Source organism: Bufo gargarizans, unplaced genomic scaffold, assembly GCF_014858855.1.
Source record: "Bufo gargarizans isolate SCDJY-AF-19 unplaced genomic scaffold, ASM1485885v1 fragScaff_scaffold_483_pilon, whole genome shotgun sequence".
NCBI classification, from domain to species: Eukaryota; Metazoa; Chordata; class Amphibia; order Anura; family Bufonidae; genus Bufo; species Bufo gargarizans.
This window is the reverse complement of record NW_025334124.1, coordinates 127244-139219: the sequence shown is the minus strand read 5'-3', so window position 1 is coordinate 139219 and position 11976 is coordinate 127244. Positions and strand designations below refer to the sequence as shown.

General features: G+C 53.1%; 1 protein-coding gene across 1 annotated transcript in view; it reads right to left on the bottom strand.

Moving 5' to 3' along the window:
• Positions 1-4136: 4136 nt before the first annotated feature.
• Positions 4137-11976, bottom strand: part of LOC122922565 (rhomboid-related protein 3-like) — a 41825-nt gene continuing 33985 nt past the window's right edge. Inside the window, exon 8 of the mRNA XM_044273220.1 lies at positions 4137-5139. Coding sequence (XP_044129155.1) covers positions 4868-5139 — 272 coding nt within the window. The 3' untranslated portion in view covers positions 4137-4867. The remainder of the gene's footprint in view (positions 5140-11976) is intronic.

Genomic DNA, 11976 nt, shown 5'->3' with positions numbered 1-11976 from the left:
TTACCTGAGCGCGGCTGCTGTGGGTTGCTGCGTCATGTCGAATCTGAGAGTTGCAGTCACAACGCTGTTAGCAGTGCATTGTGGGAACTCGGGGCTCAGCCGCATTATTATAGTAAGAAAGGGAGGCAGAATGGGTTAAAAGTCACAATAATTACCTCCCCGATGCTGCTCCATTTCGTGGACTGGCCAGCAGCAGTCAGTGGCAGGGGAGGAGGGGGGGCTGCTGTTTGTTTTACCCATTTGGCCCCATAGAAGAAACGCCATTGCTGGCGGACGGAGGAGTCTGGAGAAGGCCTCAGGGGTAGAGACGCGTGGAAAGGTCTGGAGGAGGGGTGATGGCTACTTGCAGAATATAATCTCATGCAGCAGAATTGTGATTGCAGCTCTGGATGTGACTTAATGAGATATTTGGACAGGATGAGGAAGGAATAACCCTTTACGTATAAATCAGCAGCTTCTTTTCAGTAAGGCCTCATTCACACGTCTATTGACTTCCTTAGGCTGAAGTGGTTTCCAGATCATGTCCCATCCATGTCCTGTCGGTGGTCTTGCTGCTGGCTGCACACGGATGTAATGTTCTTCACACGCTGTAGTGCAGTCTCATCATTGTGGGCTGCACTACTGACGGGTCTCCTGTGAGGTGCAGTGTTGTCATGGAGACGGTCACAACACCAGGCAGCCACTAGGGGGAGCAGCTGGAGAACCTTGGTGGCCACCGCTCCCCCTAGTGACTGCTGCTGGGAGCGTAATGCAATAGCAGATGAGGGGACGCGGCACCGCTAGTCGTCAGGAGGTGTAATGGCGGATGAGTGGACGCCGCACCACTTGTCGTCAGGAGGTGTAATGGCGGATGAGTGGCCGCGGCCTCGCTAGTCGTCAGGAGGTGTAATGGCGGATGAGTGGATGCGGCCTCGCTAGTCGTCAGGAGGTGTAATGGCGGATGAGTGGCCGCGGCACCGCTAGTCGTCAGGAGGTGTAATGGCGGATGAGTGGATGCGGCCTCGCTAGTCGTCAGGAGGTGTAATGGCGGATGAGTGGATGCGGCCTCGCTAGTCGTCAGGAGGTGTAATGGCGGATGAGTGGATGCGGCCTCGCTAGTCGTCAGGAGGTGTAATGGCGGATGAGTGGACGCGGCACCGCTAGTCGTCAGGAGGTGTAATGGCGGATGAGTGGACGCGGCACCGCTAGTCGTCAGGAGGTGTAATGGCGGATGAGTGGACGCGGCACTGCTAGTCGTCAGGAGGTGTAATGGCGGATGAGTGGACGCGGCACCGCTAGTCGCCAGGAGGTGTAATGGCGGGTGAGTGGACGCGGCACCGCCTGTCCAGGAGGTGTAATGGCGGATGAGGGGACGCGGCACCGCTAGTAGTCAGGAGGTGTAATGGCGGGTGAGTGGACGCGGCACCGCCTGTCCAGGAGGTGTAATGGCGGATGAGGGGACGCGGCACCGCTAGTCGTCAGGAGGTGTAATGGCGGATGAGTGGACGCCGCACCACTTGTCGTCAGGAGGTGTAATGGCGGATGAGTGGCCGCGGCCTCGCTAGTCGTCAGGAGGTGTAATGGCGGATGAGTGGATGCGGCCTCGCTAGTCGTCAGGAGGTGTAATGGCGGATGAGTGGCCGCGGCACCGCTAGTCGTCAGGAGGTGTAATGGCGGATGAGTGGATGCGGCCTCGCTAGTCGTCAGGAGGTGTAATGGCGGATGAGTGGATGCGGCCTCGCTAGTCGTCAGGAGGTGTAATGGCGGATGAGTGGATGCGGCCTCGCTAGTCGTCAGGAGGTGTAATGGCGGATGAGTGGATGCGGCCTCGCTAGTCGTCAGGAGGTGTAATGGCGGATGAGTGGATGCGGCCTCGCTAGTCGTCAGGAGGTGTAATGGCGGATGAGTGGATGCGGCCTCGCTAGTCGTCAGGAGGTGTAATGGCGGATGAGTGGACGCGGCACCGCTAGTCGTCAGGAGGTGTAATGGCGGATGAGTGGACGCGGCACCGCTAGTCGTCAGGAGGTGTAATGGCGGATGAGTGGACGCGGCACCGCTAGTCGTCAGGAGGTGTAATGGCGGATGAGTGGACGCGGCACTGCTAGTCGTCAGGAGGTGTAATGGCGGATGAGTGGACGCGGCACCGCTAGTCGCCAGGAGGTGTAATGGCGGGTGAGTGGACGCGGCACCGCCTGTCCAGGAGGTGTAATGGCGGATGAGGGGACGCGGCACCGCTAGTCGTCAGGAGGTGTAATGGTGGATGAGTGGACGCGGCACCGCTAGTAGTCAGGAGGTGTAATGGCGGGTGAGTGGACGCGGCACCGCCTGTCCAGGAGGGGTAATGGCGGATGAGGGGACGCGGCACCGCTAGTCGTCAGGAGGTGTAATGGCGGATGAGTGGACGCCGCACCACTTGTCGTCAGGAGGTGTAATGGCGGATGAGTGGCCGCGGCCTCGCTAGTCGTCAGGAGGTGTAATGGCGGATGAGTGGATGCGGCCTCGCTAGTCGTCAGGAGGTGTAATGGCGGATGAGTGGCCGCGGCACCGCTAGTCGTCAGGAGGTGTAATGGCGGATGAGTGGATGCGGCCTCGCTAGTCGTCAGGAGGTGTAATGGCGGATGAGTGGATGCGGCCTCGCTAGTCGTCAGGAGGTGTAATGGCGGATGAGTGGATGCGGCCTCGCTAGTCGTCAGGAGGTGTAATGGCGGATGAGTGGATGCGGCCTCGCTAGTCGTCAGGAGGTGTAATGGCGGATGAGTGGATGCGGCCTCGCTAGTCGTCAGGAGGTGTAATGGCGGATGAGTGGATGCGGCCTCGCTAGTCGTCAGGAGGTGTAATGGCGGATGAGTGGACGCGGCACCGCTAGTCGTCAGGAGGTGTAATGGCGGATGAGTGGACGCGGCACCGCTAGTCGTCAGGAGGTGTAATGGCGGATGAGTGGACGCGGCACCGCTAGTCGTCAGGAGGTGTAATGGCGGATGAGTGGACGCGGCACCGCTAGTCGTCAGGAGGTGTAATGGCGGATGAGTGGACGCGGCACCGCTAGTCGTCAGGAGGTGTAATGGCGGATGAGTGGACGCGGCACCGCTAGTCGTCAGGAGGTGTAATGGCGGATGAGTGGACGCGGCACCGCTAGTCGTCAGGTGGTGTAATGGCGGATGAGTGGACGCGGCACCGCTAGTCGTCAGGTGGTGTAATGGCGGATGAGTGGACGCGGCACCGCTAGTCGTCAGGAGGTGTAATGGCGGATGAGTGGATGCGGCACCGCTAGTCGTCAGGAGGTGTAATGGCGGGTGAGTGGACGCGGCACCGCCTGTCCAGGAGGTGTAATGGCGGATGAGTGGACGCGGCACCGCTAGTCGTCAGGAGGTGTAATGGCGGATGAGTGGACGCGGCACCGCTAGTCGTCAGGAGGTGTAATGCCGGATGAGTGGACGCGGCACCGCTAGTCGTCAGGAGGTGTAATGCCGGATGAGTGGACGCGGCACCGCTAGTCGTCAGGAGGTGTAATGGCGGATGAGTGGACGCGGCACCGCTAGTCGTCAGGAGGTGTAATGGCGGATGAGTGGACGCGGCACCGCTAGTCGTCAGGAGGTGTAATGGCGCATGAGGCGCCAGTTGTCAGGAAGCAGATAAGCGGACACGTATTTTCTAGAAACAACACTTTTATAAAACAAACATCATAGAAAAATACTGCTATACATCATGGCTGGGGCGGGGATCAGCATATCATATGAAGTTGAACTGGTGCTCTGTGGGTCTGGAGCTCTCCTACTAGAGGGTTAATATTCATGGGGGGCTATTCTATTTGCCAGCAGCGTACTAGAATTGGGGATGAGCGACTCGATTTCAGATGAAACATCCAAAGTCAATTTGCATAAAACTTAAGTTTCAATACTGTACGGCGCGAGCGCTCCATGCAGTATTAGAATGTATTGGCTCCAATGAGCCGAGACTTCGCAGAATAACTTCAGAAATTGATTTATACTGTAAAAAAACATTTCCTAAACCCAAGTTCGGGATTTTTTTTTACAGTATAAATCAATTTCTGAAGTTATTCTGCGAAGTCTCGGCTCATCGGAGCCAATACATTCTAATACTGCATGGAGCGCTCGCGCCGTACAGTATTGAAACTACGTTTTATGGGAATCGGCTTCGGATGTTTCACCCGAAGCTGATTCGCTCATCCCTAACTAGAATAATTAATGCTTTCTTAAGACCCCTGCTTGCTGTCACTGAGTGGAAACCTGTTCTGAGCCATTTCTGCTCTTACGGTTGAGGGTTTGTTGCAATGTGACCTGTCTAGGCAAGTGTCATGGACTCCAGACTGATGCATTATATCTGCACAGATACACTGTAACAAATCCTCAGCTGTGAGCACAACCCATTCAGGATGGATTTTCCACCTTCTGGATGTAAACAAGTAAGTTTCTATTCCCTGACAGCAAGCAGAGATCTTGAAACTGGTAATAAATATGTTTATGGAGACTGAAGCACTGGGGAGGTGAGATAAGGGGCCGCCAAGAGTCTTATCGCTGTTCTCGGGGGTGGAGCTTAGATTTCTCCTTTACACTGTGTCCAGAACATGAACAGAATCCCAAGATGGCGGCCAGCAAAGGTCACTTTAGTGAGGAGACGCCAGGACTGCAGATCATGTGACACCCCCGTGTGTAGCCTCGTCATGGGCCACCAAACCCCCCCCTCCCCGTGGTCAGCCTTGTTGTGTGACACCCCCCCACCCCATGGTCAGCCTTGTTGTGTGACAGCCTCATCTTGTGAAGACCCCGCGTGTATCAGCCTCGTTGTGTGACACCCCCCACCCCGTGTCAGCCTCTTCGCATGACATCGCCCCTTGTGTGTCAGCCTCGTCATGTCACCCCCTCCCCCGTTAAGGCGGGGGTGGTAGCTGCAGACCGGCCATGCTGAATGCAAACACGTTCCAGAAGACTGCGAAAATCACAAAGAGCAGGAAGCTGCCGAGGAGGATCCACCAGATCGCTCGATCCCGGAGCCGCTGCTCGAAGTTCCTGAGGATCACAACTCCCAGCGTGATCCCCACCACAACTCCTCCCAGGTGTGCCACAAAACTGGGGTGAGGGCACGGGGCGTACGAGGAGGGGTAAAACCGGAGCCAGACCGCCCTGCCGAACTCCAGACTCACTGCAACGAGAGAATAGACGGGGGTCACCCGCAAAGCATTACATCACACCAGAGACCTGCAGAGCATTACATCACACCAGAGTTCTGCAGAACATTACAGTGCTCAGAGACCAAGACAACAGAGGCATTCTGCAGGTCTTTATCTCCTGCAGATTATGACATCTCGATCTGCAGAGCATTGTGCTGTCCTCTCTACCTCCTCACAGCTACACAGCGATACATCCTGCAGATTATTACACCTCTAGAGATCTGCAGATTGTTCCACCATCCTTCTCTAGCACTGCTGTGCTTTCAGCTCCTGTCATTCATGTAGAGGCCAGCAGGGGGCGACCTTTGGATGTGTGTTTGGTCTGCGGTAATGCCCTTGCCTTGCTGGGGGGGGGGATAAATCCCACAGCAAGTTATGATATAAGGGGGAACAATGCAGCTCCACATCTAAAATATTTAAAATACGCAGAGTAAAAAACCTGCACCCTCATTTCTCCAGTGCTGCGCCTCCGACTGAACCGACCTCGCCCGACCTTGTAGAGGAAAAAGACGAAGGGACCCCGAGGAGAACGTGATGAAATGATGGTGATGACTGCTGTATGAGGGAAATCAGACAGGATAATTTATAAATAAATGCCAAAAATTAGTTTCTTACTTTGTGTTGATTGAAGAATTAACGAAGAAAGAAAAAGCAACAACAGGAAATTGCTGAAAAAAATAACAAAATTCCAAATGGAGTAATGGATGACTAAGAAAGAGTGTGAAGTACGGAAAGTTCCTAATACGAGGAGAGACGGAATAAACGCACGACCGCAGTTTGTCTCTCCTTATTTTCACAAATATTTCTCCACATAAAATTTCCCATATATCCCCACAGATCAGCTCAGTATGTCATCCTATATCCCCACAGATCAGCTCCGTGTGTCATCCTATATCCCCACAGATCAGCTCCACGTCATCCTATATCCCCACAGATCAGCTCAGTATGTCATCCTATATCCCCACAGATCAGATCCGTGTGTCATCCTATATCCCCACAGATCAGCTCCACGTGTCATCCTATATCCCCACAGATCAGCTCCATATGTCTTCATATATTCTCACAGCTCAGCTCCACATGTCATCCTATAGCCCCACAGAGCAGCTCCACGTGTCATCCTATAGCCCCACAGAGCAGCTCCACGTGTCATCCCTTATCCCCACAGAGCAGCTCCACATGTCATCCTATATCCCCACAGATCAGCTCCACGTCATCCTATATCCCCACAGATCAGCTCAGTATGTCATCCTATATCCCCACAGATCAGATCCGTGTGTCATCCTATATCCCCACAGATCAGCTCCACGTGTCATCCTATATCCCCACAGATCAGCTCCATATGTCTTCATATATTCTCACAGCTCAGCTCCACATGTCATCCTATAGCCCCACAGAGCAGCTCCACGTGTCATCCTATAGCCCCACAGAGCAGCTCCACGTGTCATCCCTTATCCCCACAGAGCAGCTCCACATGTCATCCTATATTCTCACAGATCAGCTCCACATGTCATCCTATATCCCCACAGATCAGCTCCGTGTGTCATCCTATATCCCCACAGATCAGCTCCGTATGTCATCCTATATCCCCACAGATCAGCTCCGTATGTCATCCTATATCCCCACAGATCAGCTCCGTGTGTCATCCTATATCCCCACAGATCAGCTCCGTGTGTCATCCTATATCCCCACAGATTAGCTCCGTATGTCATCCTATATCCCCACAGATAAGCTCCGTATGTCATCCTATAGCCCCACAGAGCAGCTCCACATGTCTTCATATATTCTCACAGCTCAGCTCCACATGTCATCCTATATCCCCACAGATCAGCTCCACGTGTCATCCTATAGCCCCACAGAGCAGCTCCACGTGTCATCCTATAGCCCCACAGAGCAGCTCCACGTGTCATCCCTTATCCCCACAGATCAGCTCCACATGTCATCCTATATCCCCACAGTTCAGCTCCACGTGTCATCCTATATCCCCACAGTTCAGCTCCGTATGTCATCCTATATCCCCACAGATCAGCTCCGTGTGTCATCCTATATCCCCACAGATCAGCTCCGTATGTCATCCTATATCCCCACAGATCAGCTCCGTGTGTCATCATATATTCTCACAGATCAGCTCCACATGTCATCCTATATCCCCACAGATCAGCTCCGTGTGTCATCCTATATCCCCACAGATTAGCTCCGTATGTCATCCTATATCCCCACAGATTAACTCCGTATGTCATCCTATAGCCCCACAGAGCAGCTCCACATGTCATCCTATATCCCCACAGATCAGCTCCACGTCATCCTATATCCCCACAGAGCAGCTCCACATGTCATCCTATATCCCCACAGATCAGCTCCGTGTGTCATCCTATATCCCCACAGATCAGCTCCGTATGTCATCCTATATCCCCACAGATCAGCTCCGTGTGTCATCATATATTCTCACAGATCAGCTCCACATGTCATCCTATATCCCCACAGATCAGCTCCGTGTGTCATCCTATATCCCCACAGATTAGCTCCGTATGTCATCCTATATCCCCACAGATTAACTCCGTATGTCATCCTATAGCCCCACAGAGCAGCTCCACATGTCATCCTATATCCCCACAGATCAGCTCCACGTCATCCTATATCCCCACAGAGCAGCTCCACATGTCATCCTATATCCCCACAGATCAGCTCCACGTCATCCTATATCCCCACAGATCAGCTCAGTATGTCATCCTATATCCCCACAGATCAGATCCGTGTGTCATCCTATATCCCCACAGATCAGCTCCACGTGTCATCCTATATCCCCACAGATCAGCTCCATATGTCTTCATATATTCTCACAGCTCAGCTCCACATGTCATCCTATAGCCCCACAGAGCAGCTCCACGTGTCATCCTATAGCCCCACAGAGCAGCTCCACGTGTCATCCCTTATCCCCACAGAGCAGCTCCACATGTCATCCTATATCCCCACAGATCAGCTCCACATGTCATCCTATATCCCCACAGATCAGCTCCACGTGTCATCCTATATCCCCACAGTTCAGATCCGTGTGTCATCATATATTCTCACAGATCAGCTCCACATGTCATCCTATATCCCCACAGATCAGCTCCGTGTGTCATCCTATATCCCCACAGATCAGCTCCGTATGTCATCCTCTATCCCCACAGATCAGCTCCGTATGTCATCCTATATCCCCACAGATCAGCTCCGTGTGTCATCCTATATCCCCACAGATCAGCTCCGTGTGTCATCATATATTCTCACAGATCAGCTCCACGTCATCCTATATCCCCACAGATCAGCTCCGTGTGTCATCCTATATCCCCACAGATCAGCTCCGTATGTCATCCTATATCCCCACAGATCAGCTCCGTATGTCATCCTATATCCCCACAGATCAGCTCCACGTGTCATCCTATATCCCCACAGTTCAGATCCGTGTGTCATCATATATTCTCACAGATCAGCTCCACATGTCATCCTATATCCCCACAGATCAGCTCCGATTGTCATCCTATATCCCCACAGATCAGCTCCGTATGTCATCCTATATCCCCACAGATCAGCTCCGTATGTCATCCTATATCCCCACAGATCAGCTCCGTGTGTCATCCTATATCCCCACAGATCAGCTCCGTGTGTCATCATATATTCTCACAGATCAGCTCCACGTCATCCTATATCCCCACAGATCAGCTCCGTGTGTCATCCTATATCCCCACAGATCAGCTCCGTATGTCATCCTATATCCCCACAGATCAGCTCCGTATGTCATCCTATATCCCCACAGATCAGCTCCGTGTGTCATCCTATATCCCCACAGATCAGCTCCGTGTGTCATCCTATATCCCCACAGATTAGCTCCGTATGTCATCCTATATCCCCACAGATTAGCTCCGTATGTCATCCTATAGCCCCACAGAGCAGCTCCACATGTCTTCATATATTCTCACAGCTCAGCTCCACATGTCATCCTATATCCCCACAGATCAGCTCCACGTGTCATCCTATAGCCCCACAGAGCAGCTCCACGTGTCATCCTATAGCCCCACAGAGCAGCTCCACGTGTCATCCCTTATCCCCACAGATCAGCTCCACGTGTCATCCTATATCCCCACAGAGCAGCTCCACATGTCATCCTATATCCCCACAGATCAGATCCGTGTGTCATCATATATTCTCACAGATCAGCTCCACATGTCATCCTATATCCCCACAGATCAGCTCCGTGTGTCATCCTATATCCCCACAGATCAGCTCCGTATGTCATCCTATATCCCCACAGATCAGCTCCGTATGTCATCCTATATCCCCACAGATCAGCTCCGTGTGTCATCCTATATCCCCACAGATCAGCTCCGTGTGTCATCATATATTCTCACAGATCAGCTCCACATGTCATCCTATATCCCCACAGATCAGCTCCGTGTGTCATCCTATATCCCCACAGATCAGCTCCGTATGTCATCCTATATCCCCACAGATCAGCTCCGTATGTCATCCTATATCCCCACAGATCAGCTCCGTGTGTCATCCTATATCCCCACAGATCAGCTCCGTGTGTCATCCTATATCCCCACAGATTAGCTCCGTATGTCATCCTATATCCCCACAGATTAGCTCCGTATGTCATCCTATAGCCCCACAGAGCAGCTCCACATGTCTTCATATATTCTCACAGCTCAGCTCCACATGTCATCCTATATCCCCACAGATCAGCTCCACGTGTCATCCTATAGCCCCACAGAGCAGCTCCACGTGTCATCCTATAGCCCCACAGAGCAGCTCCACGTGTCATCCCTTATCCCCACAGATCAGCTCCACGTGTCATCCTATATCCCCACAGAGCAGCTCCACATGTCATCCTATATCCCCACAGATCAGATCCGTGTGTCATCCTATATCCCCACAGATCAGCTCCATGTGTCATCATATATCCCCACAAATGGGAAATATAAAAAATAAAACAAACACAAAGTGCGCTGCAGTATAACAATGGCTGGGTAAGGCCGGTATACATGTCTATTCTGCACAAGGTACGGACAAGTCCTGTGGGATCCATGCCTGGTTCATTTTAATGAACGTGAGATTGTCCACATCGGCTGTGTACAGGCGGCTGCACTTGTCTGTGATAGTGCCCCCTGCCGTGCTAAACACACGTTCACATAATACACTGGCTGCAGTGTAGGCCTGCACCTCCAAGGCGTAAAGGGCAAGCTCAGGCCATGTGCCCAATTTGGAGACCCAGAAGTTGAAGGGGGCAGACCCGTCATGCAGTACGTGTAGGCGTGTGCACACATACTGCTCCACCATGTTGCTGAAATGCTGCCTCCTGCTAAGACGTTCCATATCAGCTGGTGGTGCTGGTTGTTGTGGCGTGCTGACAAAGCTTTTCCACATTTCGGCCATGCTAACCCTGCCTTCTGAGGTGCTGGCGGCGCCCCAGCTGCGTTGGCGACCTCTTCCTCTGCCTTCGCCTTGTGCTTCCACTGTGCCCCCGCTGTTAGGTGGGAATGCCACCAGCAGCGCGTCTACCAGCGTGCGCTTGTACTTGCGCATCTTACGATCACGCTCCAGTGACAGAATTAAGGACGGTAGGTTGTCCTTGTAACGGGGATCCAGCAGCGTGGCCACCCAGTAATCAGCACAAGTTAGAATGTGGGCAACTCGGCGGTCGTTGCAGACACTGCAGAATATAATCACTAATGTGTGCCAGGCTGCCCAGAGGCAACGAAAAGCTGTCCTCTGTGGGAGATGTATCGTCCGTGTCCTCTGTATCCCCCCAGCCACACACCAGTGATGGCCATGAGCTGTGAACAAGGTTCCTCCTCCTCCTCCATCTCGTCATCCTCCAGAACTGTGCCCTGTCTGGACAATAGTGTACCTGGCGTTTGTGGGTGCAGGAACCCACCCTCTGAGCCACTTGTGAATGACTGGCCTAAGCCCTACGAAATGATCGCTCTTCCTCCTCCTCCTCCTGTGCCACATCCTCTTCCATCATCACCAGCAGCGTTTTTACAAGGAGTCATAGAAGTGGGATAGTAACTGTGAGAACTGAGTCATCGGCACTGGCCATGTTGGTGGAGTACTCGAAACAGCGCAACAAGGCACACAGGTCTCGCATGGAGGCCCAGTCATTGGTGGTGAAGTGGTGCTGTTCTGTAGTGCGACTGACCCGTGCGTGCTGCAGCTGAAACTCCACTATCGCCTGCTGCTGCTCGCACAGTCTGTCCAGCATGTGCAAGGTGGAGTTCCACCTGGTGGGCACGTCGCATATGAGGCGGTGAGCGGGAAGGCCGAAGTTACGCTGCAGCGCTGACAGGTGAGCAGCAGCAGGGTGAGAACACCAAAAGCGGGCACAGACGGCCCGCACTTTATGCAGCAGCTCTGACATGTCGGGGTAATTTTTAAGGAATCTCTTCACCACCAAATTCAGCACATGCGCCAGGCTAGTCCCAGAGCTGCTACGAGATTTTAACCATTATCGGACACCACCAGGACGGGCTTGAGGCTCACTGGCACCAACCACTCATCGGTCTGTTGTTCAAGGCCCGTCCACAGCTACTGCGCGGTGTGGGGTTTGTCCTCCAAACAGATAAGTTATAAAACTGCCTGCTGTCGTTTACCCCTGGCTGTGCTGAAGTTGGTGGTGAAGGTGTTACGCTGACCGGATGAGGAGCTGGTAGAGGATGCGGAGTAGGAAGCAACAGGAGTCAAACTGAAGCGCCCTGCAATCCTCCGTGGTGGAAGGACATGCGGCAAACTGCTATCCGCCTCAGGCCCAGCCGCCACTGCATTTACCCAGT